The 24,811-nt window shown below is 36.9% G+C and overlaps 2 protein-coding genes across 5 annotated transcripts in view; one reads left to right on the forward strand and one right to left on the reverse strand.

Moving 5' to 3' along the window:
- The window catches only part of LRBA (LPS responsive beige-like anchor protein), a 725,574-nt gene that overhangs the window by 412,123 nt on the left and 288,640 nt on the right, over positions 1-24,811 (forward strand). For all 4 annotated transcript variants that reach the window (XM_079919265.1, XM_079919266.1, XM_079919268.1 and 1 more), the window contains 3 exons: positions 4,625-4,749; positions 12,604-12,750; positions 15,247-15,383. In XM_079919265.1, the coding sequence (XP_079775391.1) occupies positions 4,625-4,749; positions 12,604-12,750; positions 15,247-15,383 (409 nt within the window). The remainder of the gene's footprint in view (positions 1-4,624; positions 4,750-12,603; positions 12,751-15,246; positions 15,384-24,811) is intronic.
- Positions 19,242-20,513, reverse strand: MAB21L2 (mab-21 like 2; the record flags this gene model as incomplete). The annotated part of the gene is made up of 1 exon (XM_079919069.1): positions 19,242-20,513. One exon carries the CDS (start codon positions 20,511-20,513, stop codon positions 19,434-19,436), a length of 1,080 nt encoding a protein of 359 aa, XP_079775195.1. The 3' UTR covers positions 19,242-19,433.

Genomic DNA, 24,811 nt, shown 5'->3' on the forward strand with positions numbered 1-24,811 from the left:
GCCATTTACACAAATTTTGATGTGGATAGTGCTCCTTCTAGTTGTGCAGTTTAATGCTATATAATAGAGCTCCGCTGTGTTACACATTTTTTTGAATTCTTATTATTTATTTTCACATCTGTCTTCTCCCGAGGTCAGAGACAATATCTTAATAATCCTTGTATCCCTAGCTGCTGACTCAAGGTAGAATCAGTCATGATTAGAAAGTATTTTAGGAGTCTAGTTCAATATCCATCCATTCAGCACTGTTAATAGGCTGATTAGATTGCCATACTTTCTCTGAGCAAAACTGAACTTTAAGAAGTCTTATAATTTACATGTGGAAACTAATATAATATTTGAACCATTCAACTGTTAGGGGAAAATGTGGATCATCCCTTACTTACTGATTCTCTGTTTTAATATTTCTTCCTTTTCCAACTGATTGTCTTTTGGCTCTTTCTTATTCATTTGTTTTACTAGATCAAATCACTGACCAGAGTGGGCCCAGGAGGAGAACAAATAGCCTATCTGTTGATGCTTGAGTTGTGTTTCCTTCTAAGATTTATTTCAACAATCTATCTGATTTTGTTCTTGTAGAACAGAAAGACATATTCTGTAAATAAAAATGGCATTGTTTTATATTATTTTATGTAGATTATAGCAATATGTTAAAGTTTTATGTGTACAAACACATAAATGTGAAGGTTTTTTAAAAAGTGGATAATTAGATGATTTATGCTTAGACTTTGAAATAGACAATTAGACCTATATTGTCATTTTAATCTTAGACTTTGAAATTAGGCCAAAGAAAGGGAGAGAAATAATTAGAAAGAAAAGTTAGAGCATTTAATTTCAGTGACATCCTCAGCTTTTCAAAGACAAATATATTCTTGTTAGTCAAAGGTTTTAGTACTTGGAACTTGTATACTAAAAGGGGACCTAACTACTAGACCTTTTATAGAGAAGGCTTTATTTCCAGATCTAACAGAGCCTAGGCTTACATCCTGAATTTGAAAAGTGTGGGGGATCTTAGTTTTAATTATTAGTAGAAATGGATATAGATGAAGTTTGTGAATGTGGCATCATGTAGTACTAATGTAATTTTTTTGATAGATACAGATATATAGAGGTATAGGTATATAGTGGTCTAGATATATACTTCTAAGGTCTCAGAATAAGTGATTTCTCATCTTATCCATGCATGTGTTCAGTCAAGAGTCTGTTTCTGAATACATGGAGTCTTTTAAATTTTTCTAGCCATACCATGGTGATAACTCCAAAAATATATAATAACTTATTTAGTTAATTCATAAACTTAAGAGAAGAGTGTTGGATTGATTTCAAAAATTTTCCAATTTCGTTTCCTTTATCCCCTAGAAGGGGCTTTTGGAGAGGGGGTGGCAGTATTTCCTAAATAAGAGTGAAATCTTTATGTGAATAATCAAAACTTACAGTAAGTTGATGATTGAAACCTACACATTCTCCTTTCCAATACTGTTCACAAATTGTGACTCATTTTCTTGGTGATAGAGCTTTATACTGAGACTGTATGTTGTTGGAAGGAGCAGAGTTGGGAGAAAAGAGTGAATTTTTAGGTCCTAGTCTCTTTCTATGTAAATGACTTTAAACATGCTAGTAATTATCTTCATCTGAAAAAAATGAGTATGCCTTTTTTTCCAAAGAACATATATTACTCTAACCATAAGAAATTGGATGATAAATGCTATTTTTTTCAAATGAGGTTAATAACTCTTCCATTTTGAGAAAATTTCTTGAAGGTTTGTATTCTACATCACCTGGAGAGACTTTTAAAAGTGTATTGAAATTGTTGTTTTCTCTAGTTGATTTTTGTAATCCGTTCTAGATCTATGATCTGAAATGAGTGATTTTGCTTTGTCTTGAGACTATTTTAAGTTGTTGTAACAGGAGGTAGACTACTTGTCATGAGAAGATAGTCTGAGATGTAGTTTCAGTGGGGGTGTAAAGATTATCATGGTGAGAAGATAGTCTGAGATGTAGTTTCAGGGGGAGTGTAAAGATTATCATGATGTATAGATTATTTTATTTGGGTGGTATCTTTTTAATATTTTGGTTAGAACATTTAAATTTGAAGACAGAAGTACATAATTAAGGTAAGTAAAACTTACCTCAAAATTTTTTCTACTTTGTGAATAATTTCTCAGTTTCTAATGTATCAGTACTTTTGTTTCAGCCAAATGTCACCATTGTGGCCATTATTTATTAGTGTCAAAGAGCACAAAAATAAATATTATAGTTCTGTTTCCTCCTAATTTTGATTATTATCCTCATAGATATTGCCTTTGAGTTTCTGGCACATTTGTGACTGATTTTATAATTCCTCTGGTTTTTCTACTGTATGACAAAAATTATTATATACATTCTTTAATAACCATCAGATTTGACTTCACTCTCGAGCATTAGACTAGAATCTATTGTTACCTAATTTAGTAATAATTTTATAATGGCAGCTTAACATCTCTTATAATTTTAGTTGTTATCAAGAAGAATGACATCACTTAATTTGACTCAGAATTCAGAAGGATGGATGAATGAAAAATTAATAATTTACCACCTTTGCATAATACTGAAGCATAGAATATTAGAAGGATTGATGGCAGAAAAGGTTAACAAATTTTAGCAGCTTTCATTAGCTTTACACCGTCATATGTTTGTGGTGCTGACTGAAATAGGCTTTGTAGGAGATCTCAGTCTAGGGAACTAATTACTTGTGCCGATTGCCGCACTGATGAATAGACCTTCATTGTATCATTCCCCTGAAGACGAGGAGCAGCCTGTGATTCACGACTGCATCCTGGCTGATATTTGATAATAATTTTAACAGATAAATGTAGGTAGGCAGAATGATGAAGTGCCTATCCAAGCTTCATGACTATCAAAGCCATACACATAGCCATCTGTGTACCGCCTTTTCCCCACTCACCTAAGGAGAATTTTATATTATTAATTGAGTTCAAACAACTGTTTTCTTTTGCTTATATGTATCTTCTGTATGTATTTCTTATTTAATTTAAATGAAATCATAATACTAGTTTTCATTTAAAATGTGGACAGCAAAATAACAAAGAAGAATAAAAGAGCTTTTTAATTTTTCTTTCCGAGAACTGCAATTCTTATACTTTTTTGTATGCCATTTAGATTACTTTATATTTCTTCCTCTTTATGCATGATCAAAATCAACAAAGGAGATCTTTGCTGTTCCCTTGTCTCCCAGCATTCTCAGAAAAGAGCATAAGATTCCTATTGTTTTTTAAAAAATATCTTCTTTAAATAATGCACTATTTGTTATCTATGCTTTTATTAATCTGAGATCATTTTTAATCACTGAAGTACTTATTTACAAATCTATTTTGAATTTTTAAAGGTAGCATCTTTAAAACATCAAAATATGGGTAACTTTTATGTAGGTATTTTGGGACTATCAATTGGTCAAGGCTACTAATTTGTCAAAGCTGACAGGTAACATTTTATTAACTCATGAAATACAAGTGAGATTTTATTTTGCATTAGTCATTTTTTGCAGAAGTTTTGATTTTGAATTTTTAAATTTTATTATTGAAACTTAGAGGTTTTCATATTGTGTACCTTTAGTGAATAAATACATTCTGCGGAGATTTTTTTAAGGAAAATATTTTACAACATGCTAGATCACGATTAGTTAATAGGAGAGAAAGTTGACATTTATATATTGCCATGTAAAAGATCTACATAATTGGGGAAAATATAGTAGAACTTGAATTGTGTGAACCCTTTAAAAAATACATTTCTAAAAGTATGCTTTTGATATAGCAATTATTGCACATCATATAGCATGTAGTTTTTAATTAAATATAAAAACAGACTACATAAAACAGAAATCCAATCTGATTTGCGTGAATATAGATTGCTGTTTCACTCTATAGGAATGGTTTATTTAAAAACAGTAAATGGAAAAGAAATGCATTTTCTTGTGTTGTTCTAAGCCTCAGGGGCTAAATGTAATGAATATTTTAAGAGATTATTTTAATTAAATTCCTGCACATCTAAACAGAGTAATATTTTATTATCACATGCATAACCATGTAACTGAGATATTCATTAAAGTTAACACTTTCTGGACCAAGAATTCACGGTATGATTTACTGACCTTGTGCAAAAAGGCACAAATTAGGAAGAAAAATGAAGGGGGACAGACTTTGATTAATATAGGTAATGCTATACCATATTTATAATAGCCTTTTCCCTATTCTGGTTTATAAATGCAGCCACAGAGAAAGGTGCCCTGCTGAGGCTGAAATGAGGCTGAAATCAGAGCACATGCCACTAGAGTGTGGGGAAACTGATCACACTGTCAGCAATTCATTTCAAAATGATGTATTTAGTGCTCATTTCACCTTCCAAGAAAAAGGAAAAGGAGTTCCTTAGACTGGAAGGTGATATTGTTATTTTCAAGGACATACCTAAGTTAAAGATTGCAGAAAGGGGAGTGTGAGGTGGAGGGAGAATTAAGAGGAATGGGAGGAAAAAAAAGGCAGAGCAAACAAGGAGAGCTTTATGCAGAAATTCAGTGCTACCACGCTGTTTGATAATTGCTAACATATGTGGCTTCTCTGTTTCATTGTAGTCGTCCTCGTGAGTTCTGGCGCCTCGACTACTGGGAAGATGACTTGCGGCGCCGGCGACGATTTGTGCGTAACCCTCTAGGATCGACACATCCTGAAGCGACACTAAAAACAGCCGTGGAACATGGTCAGTGTATAAACCACTCCTTGCCAATAGCAGCAGGTACAGTACTTGGTAATGAAGAGCGTAAGTTCATTACTACAAGGTACTGTAAAATGGTCCAGTGCCACATTTCACAGTTATTCACCCCAGAAACAGAAGTTCAATTTTTTATAGTTAGTGTAGGGTCCTATTAAATTATGGTGTCAAATGTATTTATTTATTATGTTACACATGCAAAACTTACTTAACATAGACCCTTTGTTTCAGAGTAGGAAGATAAAATATTTCTCCTTTTAAGTGACACATTCAGCTTTGAGTAAATTAATCCAGGATGCCTGTCTTAAATCCATGAATATCAGAAAGACAGCATTTACAAACCAAATACGTTTCTAGGTTCTGTTGTGTGTATATGGTTTTCCCTCAACCATGGTATTTTAGCATGAGATGATGAAGCGGGAGAGCTGGTAATAAATGTCCAAGTGCTTAGATACTTTCTGAGCCTTGATTTGTAGATGGTTGTGATAGACGCCTCCTGGAAAAAGAGAATAGACATTATTTTCATACGTTCCTGTTCTGCATCATTTTGTTATCAGAGCTTAACAAAACATTTTCCCTTTTTTGATAGAATGCATAGCACTATGATTCAGTTTAGGTAGAAGCCTGATGAGCAAATTGGAAAAACTGAAAAAGTCCTTTGGATTTGGTAATATACTCTCTTTGATCATAGGGTTTCACATAATGTTTTATAATTTTTGAAAGCCAATTAAGATTTATTGATTATGGGGGAAAATGTACCTCTCCATATTAAATTGTTTTTGATTTTATAAAATAAATATTGGTTAGTTTTAGTAAGATGAGAAATAGTTTTAATTTCCCTTTTTCAGGGTATTAGTTTAACATGCAGCAGCTTATGGTTAAATGATAGTATGTAGTATACAAAGTAGATGTTTCAGGAAGGATATTAAGAATTTAGATTACAAGTCTGTGATCTTAGGTTTGGCCTCAGTCAGGCAGCTTAACCTCTTGCACTCAGCCTTAAAGAGCCATTTCTGGAAGAAAATGTCCACAATATGTCATCAGATATAACACCAAATGTGACATCAGTCCTTTAAAATAAATGATCATACAGAGAATAGTCAATAACAAAGTGATCTAAAAGCAATAATAGTTACAGGGCCCTGCATCTTCAACTACAGGAGGTGGAGAAGGAGAAATAGGATGTAGAATTAATTGGGCCACTTTTGCTTTTAAGGTTCAAGTACTTTTTACGTGGTGCTATACATTTCAGAGTTATATATCTATTTTTATTTTTCTTTCATTTTGTTTTTGTTTTTTTGGCTTTGGTTAATGACCCTTACATTGAAAAAACTTAGCCTTTTCATATTTTATTCTTTTCAGTCAAAAAGATGTTACCATATGCACTTAAAATTTAATAAGTATCTTTCTGTCTTATTAACTGTCATTTAACATTGAGTTGTGAGTTCTGAAGTCTATGAATGACAATACAAATATTTTTATGAAAAACTTTCCTTTTATAGCTGGAGAGGGGGACCTGGTTTCTAAAATTGCATATAGGCAAATTGTTAGTCCTTTATCCTGAAAGAAATAGCAGTAACTGAATTTAAAATTTGTTGTATAGATTTAATACAGAGCTTATTAAAATCATTTCAATCAAAAATAGTACATTTAACTTTGGGAAATTATAGGATTTTTCATAATGAATAAATTTTAATTTTGTTGTTGAACTTTACCTTTTAAAATAACATTATCATGTCAACTGTTTTAATGCTAAGAGTCTGATTTTTAAAAAAGATATTTATTAGCAATGCTTACTGTCATTGAATGCTTAAAATCCTGTATAGGAGCAGATTTCACTGTAATTACTCTAAATAGTAATTGAAAGTTTAACGTAATATTAATGATATCTATGTTTTATTATGCACTTTTAAATTAAGAGAGAGAAGTAAAGTTTAGCATTTTATGTAATTCCATTCTATTTGGTAATATTTTATGCTAGTTTCATAATGATTAATATTTAAAGTACTCTGAAAGATTAAGAATATAAATTTAAATCTGAAATACATTTTTAAAAACTAACTAAATGTGTAGTAGATGCTTCCAATTAAGGGGATATGTTATATTTAATATAACATTTTTTGAAAAAAGGTAAAAGCTCTAACTAATCATATTTTATATACTTTTAATGTTAAATAATAAAGAACTATTAGTTTTGGAACTCAGCACACAGATTGTAGTGTGGTATTTGATGTCGGCGTAATTTATGCTAATACATTAGGTAGGTGAAGAGCTTAATTTTTTAATGTTTTATTAATTAGAGTATCTTGTAGTTGACTTTTAATTTTGTGTTAATTGTGAAACTTTTTTTATCCTAACTTAACTACAATAAGGAAGCTAATAAAAATAAATATATTAAGAATCAAGAATGCAAAACAAAACAGTTAATGTGATCAAAAAGCATGTGAAATCATAGAATTTATCATGGATGAATACTATGCTTCAATGTTGAATTTGAATAATTAAAATAGATATTACTGAGGATAGTATGTCAGTTTCATACTATTTTATGACTTCTCACTTTTATTTGTAATTGATTTACAAACAGGACAGGAGACAGGACATTTTGAAAACGCAGAACCTTAAAACATCACAAACTATATTTTTATTATCAAAGGAGGACATCTAAATAGAAATACTGTTGGAGATTAGTTATGTATTTTAGTAGTACAAGCCATCTATTTTATAGATTGATTTGATTTGAAGGAAAGCCTCTGGTGTAAGGGTGGCAGAGTAAATACCTGAAGAGTGATGTTCTCTGTTCAGGCGATCAATACCAGCCCCATGACTCTACTTCTGGCTACCTTCTAGTTAAAAACAAATTTTTTAATTCTGACAATTTAATTGCCCTTCCCAAGTTCACATTAACTTGCTTGGGGAAAAGAGCTTCAGGTAATTTTTCAAAGAGAGACCCTCCAAAGTGGTTATTTATAAAAGTCATTTTGTAATGGGAGAATTCTTTAACTTTGTAGAAACTGAGTCATATTTTTAAATTAAAATTAATACTTCCTCTTATGATTAAATATACTTTATGGAAATTAGCAGCAGGAAGCAGAGGTGCGTATGTGATTCTTGAGGGCATTTTCTCCAATTTTATAGTTTTAAAATTTAGTAGAAATCAGCTGTAATGATTTGTAACATTCTCCTAATGCACAGAGACCAGTTTGTCAGTTATTTATTATCAGAGCATCTTAGATCTGAAAAGAACCTAAGGCTAAAGTCTAGTCTAACTTTATTCTTTACAGATAAGGAAACTGAGGAAACAAAGGTCCAACATAATTCTTGGTAGATATAGAGCTAAATCCCAAGTTAACTGATGACTAGTCAGATTTTCTTATCATTGTGCTATGCTGTCTTCTAAAATTCATTGTTAAATATAATGGGAATTTTATATTCAAATTAAAGCCATGTAAAAAATGTTTTAAATGGTGAAAAGATTGATTTTAATTCAAACGCTAAAGCAGTTTAGCACTAGAATCCTATTGAATTTAAGACATTTTTATTTTGTAGATAATGTGCCTGCAAATAGAAGTATATGAGGAGTATTTAACATAGTTTTAAAAGTATCTTGCAATCACATGGAATGATACAAGTAACTCATTTGATTTTCTAGGAATGACAGACCATGTAAAGATCCTAAACCATGTCATTCTCTCATATCTTCAGTGATGCCAGATACTACTGCTTCCTTCTTAGGATCAAATACACTAGGTTCTTTATCTAAAACTTTTGAGAAATCCATGGTCATTAGGAGATGAACTTGGCTTGTTCTCCTAATTATCCTTTGTAGTTTCACTAATTTTTCTAGAGTAAATTTTCTTGACCTTGGAAATTGCATAAACTATAAAGGGAAATTAGTTGAGGACAATAGTTGTATATAAGGTATTCTTTATGTGTCGTGTTCAGAATAAGCAGTTATGGTATGTACTGCACATCACACTAAGTGTACACTCATTTTATGTACAGTTGAGGTCACTTTGTTATCCCAGTAGTTATCTTTTTTTTTTAATTAACAAAGTGGCTAATTCTTAATGTATCAATTTTTTTTTTACTATAATACGGGCTATTGATAATTCCAGTTCACTTGCACAGTGGACTTCTAAAAAGGGATTTATATATCATAGGTAGAACAGTTTTCTGTTTTAATTTTACTTACCTAGTCTGTGTTGCATAGATAAATCAACTCCTGCCCAGAGCTAGCTCTAAAGAACTTGAACTTTACATTTTGAGGACCAGCTTTTCTCTGAGCCCTCTCATTGCTCTTAGCCTCAGTGAATCACAAGTTACGTTTCAAAGAAAACATTTTTTACAGATTTCTCCAATTTTATATAACAGTTGCAATTTGGTTATTAAGTTAGGCTAAATATTAAATCTGAATAATATATGAGATTAGTGAAGGCAATTTGTTGATAGTGATATGAAAAATTTAAGCAGTTATCATGTTTGGTAATAATTTCATTAACCAGAAAAGATCTGAATCAAGCTTTAAAATTGAACCAAAAAGTATATTTTGACTTCATCCAATTAACTTTTATACAAGTGTAGGATATATTCACAGAAAATATTAAAATAATTGATTCTTGTTTTAATGGTTGATTGAGTGTAAGACAAACAAAATTTAAAAATACGCTTTTCCCAGCACATATAAATATGATAATTATCTTTTATTTTATGCTTGGGACAGTTTTGTTCTAATTTTGAAAAAAAAAGTTCTTTAGCAGAAAGCTATTAGACCACTGAGAATTGAACACCAGCGCATGTGGTGTGTATTAGAGTACTGTTGGTAATTTTACTGCTCCTAACTTAAAATCCTCAAGGGGGAGTTAATTACAGGAAAACCATTCTAAATATCAGTAAGCTGCATATTTTCCATGACAAGAGCTTTTTCAGTTGAGGTTGAACAATTCCAGAATCTGAGCTTGTAAAAATAAGTAAATAAATAAATAAAAGTGGTGTTTGTATGCATACAGTAGACCTATAGTACTTAAAATTTTTTTCATAAAATTTTAATTCAAAAGCTATTGTGTTTTAATTTGTTGTCAGCATGATGAGAACATATTTAAAATTTAAAAATTTCAGTTGGAAGGGATAAATTATTTTTAGTGGTCATTGAAATGAATGTAATTTATTTACTGAGCTATTTTAAACCATTGTGTATTGCCACTGACTATTCTTACTGTCATTTTTTGTAAATGTTTTCAGATTAAAGAGTGTTTTCCTTCTTTTTTTCTTTCAAATAAGCTTGGTGTACTTCAGGACATGTATGGCAATAATCAGAGAATGTAATGATCGAGCTGTTGAATTTAGTTTTTTCTGATGTGTTTGGCCTATGCTCATCAAATTTAGGTTTGGAAATGAATATGTTTTTATTCTGTACTTATTTATTATAATCCTGACTTAAGCTTTTTAAAATGCATTATGAGAAACGTAAGAATTAGTAAACTAACCAGTAAATTACATATACATTCATATTTGTATATTGGTTATTTTCACTTTCTATGGCATAGTGGTTAGAAGCTCAGATGCTGGTGCCACGCTGACTGGATTTGAATCCTGACTCTACTTATCACCAGCTGTGTTGCCTTGAGCAAGTTATATAACCTCTCTGAGCCTGTTTGCTTATGCGTAAAGGAGAATTTAGCAGAGGGTATATGAGAATTGAGTTAAATGTGTAAAGTGCTTTAAATACTTTGGCACATGATAGGTGTATTTAATATTAGCATTATTGTTATTTCTGCTTTGATGAAGGAATTATAAACCCAGGAAATGAGGATGTAGCATACTGATTTTGTACTAAAATCTGACTGGCAACTGTTAATTTATTATAATTTACGTTATAACAAACTATAGAAGATGGTGATTTCTCTCGTGTTTCTCAGTGACCAATTTATTTTTAGTAAAATTGATAGTAAATTGAAAAAGATCTTGTTTGGGCTAAGAGCAATGTTTGTGATTTCAAGGTAAGGAAATATAAATGCTTGAAATATAAACAATGATATAAAAACTCATACTCCTATTTTCCTAAAAATTAGTGTTTTTTGGGTATATTTCTTTATAGCATTTAAGAAAATGGAGCCATTTCAATTAGATACTTTTAGTTCTTTTCAAATATTTATTGAGACCTTCATATGTGTGCAGCATACTATGCTGTATGTGGGTATGAAGGAAAATAAGATTTTATTCATCCATAGAGAGTATTCAAAGCTAAATATAGAAAGCCTCTTCCTGTGACTTCCTTATTTAATAGAAAGCTTCTATGTTCTTTTAAGTAGTGCCATAAGTATTAGATATAAATGATATACATAGTGAACTTACAATAAATATGGTAAAAATAAACTTTTACCTTTAACATTATCAAATAACCATACCTATTAAACTCAGAGAAGCTTTGATTTCTCTAGTTAACTAGGTAAGATACATGTAGTTTAACTATTTAGAATAAATTATATAGATAAATATTAGTCATGTTACTGCAAACTGAGTGCTTTATCCTTTCTGGGTTTGGGGCCTTATGCCTAGGCTGATACTGCAGTGGAGCAAAAAGCCTAGCCATCTTATTTCTATATCAATAGCTGTTGCCTGGTGGATCAGGTGCTTTACCTCTGGAATTTCCCTAGCTGGAGACTGGGAATGTCAGTAGCGTAATGAGGATTCTAAATTTCCCTTATGTGACACTATGCGCTTTTAAAACTTCCAGTCCAGGAGTTAATATCTGCTTTTATGTATTTCTTAAGGAGAAGGCTGCTCAAAGCAATGGGAGTCACCTTGGAGGGATATGGGGTTTTGACGTCAGAATTTGGAGTCTCAGTGTTGACTCCTTTCAGCTGCTCCCCTGCTCCTCTTTCTGGTTCCGTTGGTGGCTGTAGGTGCTCCGCAGAGCTGCTTCTTTACTCTCTATATTTGCTGTACCCTTTCCTTCCTTCCTTCCCTTCGGCTGCCTTGTCACAGTGCCTTTGAGTCTGGCGCTGCTGCTCTCCACAGGCTGCTCCAGTTCAGGCGGTGTGAGGCTCTTTGCCCAGATGCCTCTCATCCCAGGCTTTCTGTTATGTTTGCCCCCGGGGTGTCTTAGCCCTTTAGTTTAAACACATGGAGGAGGTGGTGTTTGAGCCTCCACTTAGTTTCCACACTGCCTTGCTCTTGGAGATTTGTATAAGGGCTGGAGCAGGACTGTGGGTGGGGTGAAATGTGGGCAAGGTTAGCGTGAAGGAAAGAGGGAGGATGGAGTAAGAGGAAGAGCATGCCGCCTCTAAGAGCTGCTGTAGCTTTATTAGTGTCAGATATGGCTGCAGAATCTCGCCTAAATCCTCACTGGCTGTGGATCTCTCTTAGCTCTGTATTTATGCATTCTCCTTCACAGCCACACCCCAACCATTTTAGAATGTTTGTCGTTATAATATTATTCACAGGAATAAATCAGTATTCCTTGTTTTTCAGTGTTAAGCAGGTATTGTTTCCAAAACTAAGTTCTGATTTTTTTTTCTACTAACAAATTTCAAAACAATGTGCTGCTTTTGAACCCTCTTCTGCCCTAAATATAAGTAAATAAAAGGCTTAGTGAGCAGTGCAAGGGTCAGATTTAATGGGATTAGGGTTCTTGTTCAAGGTAACATTAGACTAGGTTTGGGGAATCATGGTTGTCAGAAGGAGCGTGTGGGCGATCCTGATCACTTTCCCCACCCTGGATGACTCTGGGTAAAAACAATTGACCATCTTGGGCCACCTATCCTTACCTCGGTTCCCTGCCCCTCGGCCATGGTGCTCTTCCCAGACCTGATGGACAGCTTTGTTTCCTTTTCATTTCAGCTGCAGATGAAGATATTCTTGCTAAAGGAAAACAGTCCATCAAGAGTCAGGCTTTAGGAAATCAGAACTCAGAAAACGAGATCCTCCTGGAAGGCGACGACGATACTCTGTCATCCGTGGACGAGAAAGATTTAGAGAATCCCACCGGTAAATTCAGGGGTCATGCACATACTTCAGCTAGCTCTGAGCCAACACGCATCTAATTACTTACTTTTTCAGCTCTGCCTGAAAAAGCAGGACTACCAGCTTTACACCCACAATTACATTAAATGAAGATTGTTTTTGTTCTTCTAAACATTTCCCCCCAATCTTCAGTAGTTTCCCTGTCATTTTTCTATTCTGTTTACCCTACTCATCTTTTTCTTTTATGAATAATCTTTACTGAAAAAGAAAAAAAGTACAAAAACAGCAACAACAAAACCAACTTACTTCACCCATCTAATGGGAGTTACCTAATCTCTACAAAATGAGAGCTGTAAGTAAAATTATACCAGTTGCTTTGTAAATAAAGCTTGGAGGTAGATGAGCTATTTGCTTTGATATACAGGTCTTAGGGAACATGCTGCATATACATTTAACTCTCAAAAAATCCATTCCAAGAATGCTATGGCTTTTCACAGGATTCACATATTTTATCTGATGTAGCAATTTTTGATTTGCGCTCAGCAGATTTTCAGTTTTACTTCCCTTATGGGAAAAAATCTCTTGTTTAGCTTGAAATTTTAGTCATTCATTAAATACCTTTTTTTCTTTAATGCCTGTGGCTCTGTCCCTCAAGGAGGAAAGTCTGAAAGATTCTACATCTTCAATAGATGAAAGTTACATAATCTACTATTTTGATAATTTAAAAGGCGTGAAAAATCTTTTATTTAGTGACGTATCTGCAACCATGAAATGAATGATAATGAAAAGCAAAAACAGGTGATGGCATCTTCTCTGATGGTAAATCTCTCTGTAAAGTAAAATAAAATTAATTGAAGCTTACTGTTAAGGGATTTGGGGCAGGAGTAGAGAGTAAGGTGGACACTGCTATTCTCTGGTCTTTTCCTTCACATCCATTTACTCATTTCCTCCTCCTTTATTTTGCTTCTATTCTTCCTACTAGTAATACATTCATACAGTAATAGAGGTGAAAGGGGAGTTTAATTATATAATCTTGACAATGGAAATAGGATTAAGAAGTAATCCACACTAATAAAGTGGTGTGGGTTAGAAATGAAGTGGAAATTGTCAGGGGTCTTCTGTAGGACCTAGGCTGCCCTAGCTCCTGCAGCTGTCTGCTTACCCTGTAATTGAATGTCTGAGAATGATTGAAAAAATGTTATTTCTTCTCAGGATTACATGCTAATGTACGGAGGGCAAAGGAGACAGCAAAAGAACACATAGCTGCTTATTTCATCCATTTATAGGGATGAGCTTTGGGAAATCATGGCTGTTCTGCAGTTATCTGCTGCCCATCTGCAAACACAATGTATTTGTACATTGGGAATAGAGGGCAAAACCTGCTCTGATCTCTGCAGAGCATCCCTCCTATTGTCCCGCTGGCACACATTAAGATTGATGTGAGATTAAGGACCAACACCCTTCTAACAATCGATGGAAATGTCAATTCATCTGAATTTTGAAACACTTATTCACCCATTGATTACCTGAATAGGTGTACCGTGTTTATAGGCACTATATTAATTCAGAACTATAAATGCCAATCTTGTCTTGCTGTTTTTGTCACCTATAGGATTTTTACAATGAGGAATTTACATGGGATTTCAAAAACTTACTACATCTCTCTGTACATACATATATATATGTATAATTATTATTTTTAGTCCTTATTTTAGGTTTGGCTCTAATATACTTTATGTTCTTCTATCTATAGTGAATCTATTGTTTTCAGTAGCAGGCTGATTTGTCTTTTTGATAAGCCCTGTGGAGATTTGATTATTCCAATAAAAATTCATTCACTTGGAAACCCACCCTCCAGCTGTTTACTCCCAGAGTCCCTGAACTACACTAATAGTAGATTTGGACACATTGAACAATATTGAACAATGGAAAGGCAGGCTTGGAAAAGAAGTATTTTTACAAATCTTTCATGGGGTAAAGTTGTTATGGAAGAGGTTTTGTGCCAACCTGGCACAAAATCTTTATCAGAGAATATGGTTTAACGTTTCTCACTTCATTAATAAGCTAGTAATCTTTCTGTAATCATGCCTCAGCCAAACTCTAAGCTAACCTCTGGCCTTAGAAGCCTATTGAGTCTTCCTTGCTCCTGGTTGTTTTTCTATGTTGTTTGATAGCCTGAGGCTTGTTTTCTAAATGGAATGTGGATGGACTTATTTAGGCAGAGCCACCTTCTAACCAGGAGATCAGACCAAAGCTAGGCCGACTCCCTATAAAATAATTGAATCCTAGTTTACTGTTACCATTAACTGCCTATTATAGATCTCTTAGTATGAGAACCCTAACTTTGCATTTTCAGAGGGAGATTTGGAGTGGACAGAATTTGTAAGTGTAAAAGGGGTAAGCAGGCAATTTGGTGCTAGAGGCGAGAATTTAAAATTAAATGAAATTTCTGCCTGAATCCACTTGATTTTTTGAAAAATATCATTCCAACTTGTTTGGCTTGTCTTTTCCTTTTGGCAGGTCCTGTTAGCCTGAGCACACCAGCTCAGCTTGTGGCCCCCTCTGTTGTAGTAAAGGGCACTCTTTCTGTCACCTCCTCCGAACTCTATTTTGAGGTGGATGAAGAAGACCCTAACTTCAAGAAAATTGACCCCAAGGTGAGGAATGGGTTTCATTTTATGGAATTTTTTTTTTTTTTATGATGGGAAAGTGTGCATGTGTGTGTGTGTGTGTGTGTGTGTGTGTGTGTGTGGCTGCTGTTGGGTAGGACTGACATTAATAAACTATGATAGAAATAGTTTGAATTTCTTGATGAATTGCTTCTGCCTATATGCAAGGCAACTATCTCTTTTAGCTTATGATTCCCTTACCAGCTAGTTAGATTATTGAAGTTCATTTAGATTCAAAAACAATTTCCATTTAATTGCATTTATCATTAGCTCATTCAGGGGTCGGGGGAGAACCTCAGGGAATATCGTCTATAAAATATATTTTGCCTCAAAGGGTCCGGGTGAATTAAGCTACAAAATTCAGTGAGATTGAGAGTGGAATTATTTTGTTTAGCCTTTATATTTTTCTGGATATAATACCAATATATCACTCTCCTTGCTTTGTCCTCCTGACTTACTACTCTGACATGCATGCAAGCATGGCTTTTATGTGCGAGATACCTCTTTTTCCCATTACCTGTAGTCAATTTTACAAGGTATTACATAAATTCCTATTCTTAAATGAAAATGTAATTTCCCCTTTAAAATGTATTTCTGATTACTTTTCAGACCTTGGCAGCTTTATTTTACTAAGAGACATTTGTGGCATAGCCATAAAGCCAAAATTAGGTTTATTTCATGAAAGTGAATGGTAGAATTTGTTCTGTCTCTTTTAAAATTAGCAAAATAAGCAACCTGTAGAAAGAGAAGAGATTTTTAAAAAAATGGAGTAATTTCTTTTACAGGCTGTTAGCTAGTGTGTGTGTGTGTGTGTGTGTGTGTGTCCACACACACGTAATTGTTTTCTGAGTTTATTGGTAGGAAATTCTTTGATTTGGGAATCATGTGAATTATTAAATTTTAGTGACTTAGAAGTATTTCAAAGTCATTCATAATGAAAATGTTATAATTTTATGAAAAACTTTACAAACAAATCATATCTTGTCTTATGCATGTTTTTAGCACTTGGGTTCAGCATTGCTGCTTTTATTAAGACTGGACTTGGTAGACTATGTGAAAGCAAGTCTATGCTGAGACTGATTATTTTTTGAGTTTAAGAATGTAACTAATCCAATGTAGAGAAAACTTTAATTCTGAAATTATATCAGCTAGAAAAATTTTCTACTTTGTTGTATGGCTGAAATGTCTGAAAATGTATTTTAGTTTCTTTAGGAAAGGAAGGTAACCAAAATTACTCAAACTCTCTAATTTATGGTAATTTGTGAGTTAGGCCGAAATTTAATTCAGAATACTATTTATTCTATTATGCTTTTAGACATACATGGCTTAAAATCTAAAATGTGATTTGTTTTAAACATATCTAATGAATTGTCCTCGTTATTAAAACCCCTGCCAATCTTTGTGATTAGGATCTTTGAAGTTATTGACTCCTTTTGGGGAAAGTTATAACTTCTGTTTCTGTCTGATCTTATTCTGTACAGCATCATTAAATTAATTTTTTTCCCTGCTGCTTGTGCAATACAGGATCTTTGAGCCTAGACACAGAAATGGTCTGTACTGCTGCAACCTGCCTAATGTTACAGAAATCAAAACTTTTGCTAATTTATATTCTCAAAAATTTTTCAGCCTATTATTGGAAGAATTTTTGATTTTGTATAGACGTTGGTGTTTAAGGTATTTTGTAAATGAGGACACTGGAGTGTTTTTCTTTTTTTCTTGGTGATACCTGCATTAAATTAAATAAGGATGGAAAAAAAGATATTGAATTGGGGAATTTTTATTTCTCCTTGTCAAGACTTAAAACTTTTCCTCTGGGATAGTTGGAGGGAGATACGTGTCTAATGCTTTAAATACTTTTGTGAGTGAAAAAACGGTCATTTAAAAATGTCATTTATATCTTTTAAACTAAACACTGTGCCCTTAAGTAATTTCTTTGTAAATGTAAGCACCTACTACTTGCTTTGAAATTGTTCTTAAAAAAATCAGAACATTTTCCCTAGAGAATAAGTTCATTTGTATTATTCAAAAAATTAGTATATTTGTCTGAACCAGTTAGTGTTACAGTGAGTTTATTCTACATCTGCAGGAAGAGAGACCTGAAAAAGATACAGTATAGGTTGAAAGAGTAGAGATGATTTCAGAACTGATAAGATCACAGTTTATATTTCTAACTCAGAACTATTTTTACTACGGAATTTTTACCTAGGAATCTTAAAACTTAAGCCTGTTTTATCAAGTGAACTAGGCACCAGAGCTCTGAGTAGCTCCCTTGTTTTTCATCCACCTCTGCTCTCCTGCCGCTCATCCCTCCATACACTGCCTCCCCCACTCAGACTTCTTCCTCTGATCTTTAAAATTGCTTTTTAGAACATTTTTCTTTGTATCTCTCATTCCTGGATTTTCCCAGTAGGTTAAAAAAGTGGGCTAATTCAAAGAATAAATTTTAAATATTAAAGGGTAACATCTGACATGGATTCGGTACCTGTGCCTCTCATTAACATATGTAATGGAGTATAGTTACCTCCAGCATAAAGAAGAGGAACCAGTTCCTTTGGGATGCTTTCAGTTTTACTAATTATTTTATTTTTGTAATCAGATATTTCCTTATATTAAAAAGGAACGTTTGTTGAAGTTGAAACGTTGAAATGAATACACTGGATTGTTACCTTAGAAAAGCAGAAAAAGGAGGAACATACTTTTCTTATATTTAATTTTTCTTTGGTTATAAAATAGTATTAAAACCTTTTTTATTTAAATTGAGTATAAGCTACTTCTGAATAATTCTGGGACTTTGATTAAAAATGATCATAGTTACAGCATTTATAACTAGCCATTTAAAAACTTGAAGTAATTTATACATCTGGATTGTTCGTATCACCATTTGCTGGGGAAAAGGAATATGGCTATATCCATTTTATCCTCTTTTAATGTGACTGATTTAATTGTTAAGTTTTATTATTTAAAACTTGAAGAGGACAAATGATTGAAGGATGAGTATAACTCATTGTGTTAACTATTCAGAAAAGGTCCATAAATGTTTCTTTTATAATTCAGACTCAGAGTGCATTTTTTTTTAGATTATGGCATGAGAGAGCAAATATCTTAATTTTTAATGTGAAAAAACTTTTCTTGTAAAAATTAGGATCAAAATCAGTTCTTCCATACAAAATCTGTTCTTTCAAGTGTGAAATAAGATTTTACTTTTAGTCTTAAAATCTACAGAACAAACATATATTATAGTTGTGTAAAATTAATATTTTCTCTTTTCTAAAGATTTTGGTGGGAACTTGAATCGTTAAATCTACAAAATGTGCTGCATTTGTAAATTTTGCAAACGAGTTAAAATGGAAGCTTCTTGCATTCCTCAAGTTCATATCTTTATATTGTAAATAATAAATTGTGATCTCACCTTCCTTCATTTAAGAACAATCCACAAACAGTCATTTACAATGTAAAGTAGTATTTTTATTACTGTTTTCAACAAGACTGCTTAGGGTGAGGGAAGAGGTGCGGGGGAGGAAGGGGCACATCTGACATTGGCACTGAGATACATTTAACATCAGCAAAACTTTGTTTAAAAGAGAAATTTTACATGTAATTAAATACTTTTTTTTCACTTGGTGACAACATTCAGGCAACCCAAAACAAATTGGAGAGAGAGACAGAGAGACAGAGACAGAGAATGAAGAGGGGGAGAGAAGGAAAAGGGAGAAACTACTATATTTTGATTGAAAATGTACCTTGGGTTTCATTTTGTTGTGGCAAAGCCCGATTGCTTCTCTTGTGTGACCTTTTAAATTCACATTGTTTGGAAGAGAAGGATCACTTTTGTGCAAGAATGTGATTTTGTGTGTTTGGTTGGTTTGCTCTTCTTTTGTTTGCTTGTTAATTAAGGAAGTCTTCTGCCAGGTTCCCGTTTCTCTTAGGTGGCTTACATAAAAGTCTGTGTCTGGAGTTTCCGCTCTTTGTCGCCGAGTTGTGTGTTGTGTGTTTGAGAGCATTCCTGTTTGTGTCGCTTTTCAAGCAGTCCCCAGCACCCTATAGTTTGTCCAGGCTTTTGGGATTGGTGAGAATTTCCCTGGCCAACCTCCAGGTCTGCTTGGCAGCGCTCTCCAGGGCCGAGTGGGGCTTGCCCTGGAAAAGGTCGAGGTTGGGCAGAAAGTAGTGAGGGCAGCGGCGGCACTGCAGGCAGGAGATGAGCTGCAGCAGGATGCCGTTGAGCCGATCTCCGAGGCACGCCTCGTCCCAGTCCGTTTCCCGCGGGTGCTTCTCGCACTCGTACAGCAGCAGCGTCTTCATGTGGTAGTTATTGAGCGGCTGGCCAGGCAGCTCCAGGTGGCGGTCCCGCAGCGTCTTCAGCACCGAGAGACACTTGTTTCGGCAGCCGCCCATCAGCAGGCGGTTCTCAGCCTCTCCGAACTGCAGCACCCAGGCGTCGCTCTCCGCAGAGCTCTGCTTGCCGGTCAGCGAGTAGCACTCCTTAGAGAGCAAGTTGAACCCTTCGGCCTTGACCTCCGCCACCCGATTGGGGCCGGGCCAGGGGATGTGGGGCATAGGCCACTGTGCAGCACTGCGAGGCCAGATACCGGTGCACTTGAACGCCGGAGTGATTTGCACCACGTAGCGCTCCCTGATGCGCAACTTGACCTCGCTGGTATCCGCGATCATCTTGACCACATCCCGGTAGCTGCACTTGTCCACCGCCTGAGCCACCAGCGTCTGGAAACGTGAGCGGATCTTGCGCGCCGAGAGGTAGCCGGACGCTGTGATGAACTCGACCCAGAGAGACATGCTCCGCTTCCGCCCATCGCTCAGTTTGAGCACTGCGCAGCCGGGCAGTGAGCCGTCGTCCACGAAGTTGAAGACGCCCATCTGGTTTAGGTAGAGCACCACCTCGAATTCTGTGGGCGAGATTACCTCCAGCCCCTCGTAGCGGGCATCGATCTCGCTCAGGGAGCTGATGAAGCGAGGCTCCTGCACCTCCACTTCCTTTAGCACGTCCGAGACCACCTTACAGACCTCTCGGATGGTCTTGGCGATGGCCGCCTTGCGCGCTTGGCAGCGCTCAGTGTAGTATTTATTGAGCTGGTAAACCAGCTTGGCCTGAGCGGCGATCATGTTGGGGCACAGGTCCGGGCTGTACACCGGCGTCTCGCAGTACGTTGAGGGATCCAAGGCTCACGTGCTGGTGGTGGCCCTGCGGCTTGCGAAAGAGGCGCTGCGCTCCCCTAAGCCCCACTTTCACTCTTGTTTCCACCTGGGCTGCCCGGCTGATGCTTCAGCCGTCTAGCTCTTTCCTTCCCCTCTTTTGAAAGCTTTTTTCTTCTCCAGAAAATAAGGAAAAAAGAAAAAAAAAAAGGATGATCTTTGAAAAAGAAAAGTACCTGCTGGGACTTTTTTGCTTTCTCTTGATATGTGAAATAAAGATGTGCCTGCGGGCGAGATGAAGGGGAGGGGGGTGGGGAGACAGGGTGAGAGAGAAAAATTCAGGTTACCAAGAGGTTAGGCTTAGACGTCTGCAGCGGAGATGGCCCAGGAATCTGGAAATGAGGTCTTTTAAATGCCAAAGTAAATTTAAAAATAAAAGCGAAACATTCAGTGTTTCATTCTTAAACTTCTCTCCCACGCTGGTAGCACTTCTTTATTCAGATTAGGTGAGTGCTTTTCTCCTCACCCTCCCCCAGATGGAAGGTGAAGGGTGTAATTAATGTCCAGAGAGCGGCGAAGTGCAACTCAGTCCGCAGCACACTCAGAGGTTCGCAGATGCCCCGCACTCTCAGCGTGTAGGTCTGGTCTCTTCTCAGGGGGTCCTGTTGTAGCGGTTTTCCTCTTTTCCTACTGGAGGCGTTGTTTGGACTGGGTTGGTTTGTTTGCAGTGCGTTCTTCTTGTCTTTCTCTAGGTGCAAACCGCTGGAAGTTGTTTGATACTCATTTCTGCTTCGTAATTTATAATTTTGGCCGTCACAAAATCTATTTTAGTGTGACGAAGTCGCTGCTTGCGTTGCATCTGGGGTTTAGTTATAACGATTCGAGGGTTTTTCTTCTCCTCCCCCTTTAGGTTGCTTGTGCAGATTCCACTTTCTGAGTCGCCTCTCCCTCCGATGTCTCTCTTTCCCTCTCCCTCCTAATCTCTCTTCCTCTCTCTCCCCCTCCCTTCCTTTCTCTCCCTCTCTTTCTCTTTCCCTCTTTCTCTCTCTCACCCCACCCCCCAGCACCTCTCTCTCTCTCTCTCTCTCTCTCTCTCTCTCTCTCTCTCTCTCTCTCTCGTTGCAGTTTCCTGGAGTTATTTAGTTTATGAATGGTCCTGGGCCATCATGAGGGGGGTGGAGCTTCAGTTCCTACAATCGCTGTTGGAGCTGTCAGTGCTTTAGCCAATCCGAGAGAGAAGACAGGCATGCTTGGCAAACGGTAGCAGCCACCGCTGCACTTGATAAAGAAAGGGGGTAAAGAGAGAAGTAAGAAAATAGGAAGAAATAGTAGAAGTCAAATGCTCACACACATTTTGCAGCCCCCTCTTCTTTATCCTCCTCTCTTATCAATTGCAAGGAAGAAAAAGAGAGTGTATAGAGAAGGGACTTCTTGGAGATGGCTGGAATGACTCAAGGGAGAGTAGCAGTGGTTCAGAAAGGTTCACTTTTTTTTTTTCTATCAACATTGTGAAGAAGGTGCAAAAGCTAACAAAATTACTTTCGCTTGAAGGCAAATGGGAGGAGGAAGGGAAATCTGGGAAAGGACCTAAATTTTTCTAGATTTTTTCCTTAGGCAAAGTCTTCCTCCCTTTTCTTCCCCTCCCCTCCCATTGTTGCTAAGAGCCAGAGCAATTGCTGTATATGTGCGCCAGTTGGGGGTGGGGGGAGTGGACATGGGGTGAGAGTTTATAATCGTAAATCTCTTTTCAGTAATTTCCATATGCTGTTGAAAAATAAGGCAGGACAAAAATGGTACAAGCACCTTGTTTGATAATTACTTCATAATTAAGATTCAGATATATTTAATGTTATCACTTTATTGTTACAAGGAGTAACTTGTTATCAGAGAGAAAATATGTTTAAGTTGTGAGAAATGGTGCAGATTTATATATGGTAAAATTTTGTTGGATATACTTTTTAAATAAGCCACTAAAATTATTTTAAACTTAATAAAAATGAAGGGAAGTAAATATGAACCTGATTTAAAGTTTTCTTAAAATGTTAATGTTGTAAATCTAATTTTGAGTATATTTTCAGGCAGTAGAGAATTTCATTTGTAAACTCATTTTATTTTCATAATTGACTCTTGCTTTTAAAAGACTTCACTGCTGCAAAAATCTATAACTATCCTGTTATTGATTACACAGATGGCTTCACTCCTCCCTTGGCATTTCAGTGAAACTCATGCATGTGCTTTTAGTATATGTATTATACTTTCGAGCTGTACCATGGTAGCTTTTAGGTACTTTTGGTTGAAAGAGCTGTAACAGTGTTTCTGATTTGCTTAGAATTTATGTTTGAACCTCAGGTGTGTGGATTCTGAGTCTTTTAAAGACAAATCAAGTAGATGGGAATGTTTTTAGTTAGAGTTTGGACGTTACGTACTCCGATAATGCTGTAACAAAGAAAATCTATAAGCCGGTTGTGCGAAGACTTCATTTTGCAAAACCTGGTATGCGGCTTTTGCAAAACCCCGTGGGAAGGCTTGACTTGCTGTCTTAAGGCTGAACCAGATGAACCTGAATTCAGTTGCATAGGGAAAGTTTGTTTCATCAGGTACTTGACGGCAGACGCTTGGACCTCCTTGGTTCGTTCTTACACATCTGGTGCGGACTACTGGTATCTTGTCACCCCTTCAGTCTCGTAGCGACATGTCTCTTCCTAAAGAACTTTGTCCTTTTTTCCTTCTTTTCATCAAGTCGGCATTGTTACCAGGGATGTCTTCAGTGGCCAGGAGTTGAGACGAACAGTCGCGTCCGCGGGACTCCGGGGCGCAGAGCTTTAGTGACTTCTCGGGAGTCTCAGCGGCGCCGGCGGCCGCGGGCTCCGGCGTGCGTGCGACTGGCGTCGGACCCCGGGCGGCAGGAGGATGTACGCGAGCCGGCGCCTTCAGGGTCCGCGCGTGTGGGACGCCCAGGCTCTGCCGGCACCCCGGCGATTGGCCACGAGGCCACAGTGGCGCTCTGGGAACTGTTACTGGCAGGAGGGGCACTTTGCGGCGGGGAGTGGTGTGAACGCCAGAAGAGGATCCCGCGCGGCTTCTCCCGAGGGCAGTTACTGGGCGGAGACTGGTGGCGGGGTGAGAGGGTGAGGAGCTTCCTTCCCCCCGCCCCGACCCTCGCCCCCGGTTGGAGCCGCTGAGGCCTCGCGCTTGGACCGGCCGGGCCCGCGACGCCCCAGGGAGTGTTTGCAGAAGGCCCCGGGGTGACGGCGTCATCCCTCCTCCGCGCTCCCGCGCCCGCGGGCAGGCGCCCAGCACCCAGCGCCCTCTGTCCGCACGCCCTTCTCGCGTGGGGCGGCCCCGGCCGCGCGGGTCTTGGCGCCACCACTCGCCCGGCACCCCACTCCTCCTCTCCTCCCTGCTCTGTCGGCACGACCAAGCTTCGCCCCACCCTTGTCCCCTCGCTTCTCCACTTTTAGGTACTGAGGCCGAGGGAATGATAAAATGTTACAAATGTTTTGATTTAAAAACAATTCATTACCAATTTACCCTGTCCAAGGTAGATGCTCTAGTAAATAATAAATCAGTTAAACAAAGGGGACTTTAATTTATTGCCGTGGTACTAATTAGAAACATCATTTGAGCAATAAACTTAAACACTTCCAGCAAATAATGCTCCCTCTTGCTTGTTCCCTTCCTTCCCCTCCCCCACCCCAACTCACTCTGGCTGCCTCTGCTCTAAGAGCTGCTTCAGCTGTGTGTTTGCGGATCCGCTCTTCCTCTGGTTGAATAATTGAAGGGGGAAACGGTATCCGAGGAGGCTGTAATTGAAGAGCCCCTGTCACCTCTGCTTTTATGTATGTTAGTATAGAAGTCCATCAGCAGCTCCTTGATGGTGTATTAAAACGGAGTGGCAGCCCCTTCTGCAGGAGATACCGTATTCTATTAAAGGAGACCAAGTGAGAGAAAGAAACTCTAGAGGCTAAAAGCCACTTCAAGTCTTCAGACCGATTGATCTGTATTCTCTTGTTATAATCCGTCTCATCATACTTGAGTTAATGAGGCAAAAGAGGGGGAGCGAAATCTGATGGTCCTTGACAAATTCATTAGGGAGGCTGCAGGACATTTTATTTGACTGTTAAACATCTTGTTTGTTTGGTTTAGGCAGTGCCAACATCAGCATGCTTCTTCCCAGACCTATCATGTTGGTCTGACTACAGACATTACTGAAAAGAGAAAGAGGACATTCAGGGTGTGATTTGAATATTTTGTTTTGGATTTCATGA

The sequence above is a fragment of the Stenella coeruleoalba genome, assembly GCF_951394435.1.
Source record: "Stenella coeruleoalba genome assembly, chromosome: 4".
Classification (NCBI taxonomy): Eukaryota; Metazoa; Chordata; class Mammalia; order Artiodactyla; family Delphinidae; genus Stenella; species Stenella coeruleoalba.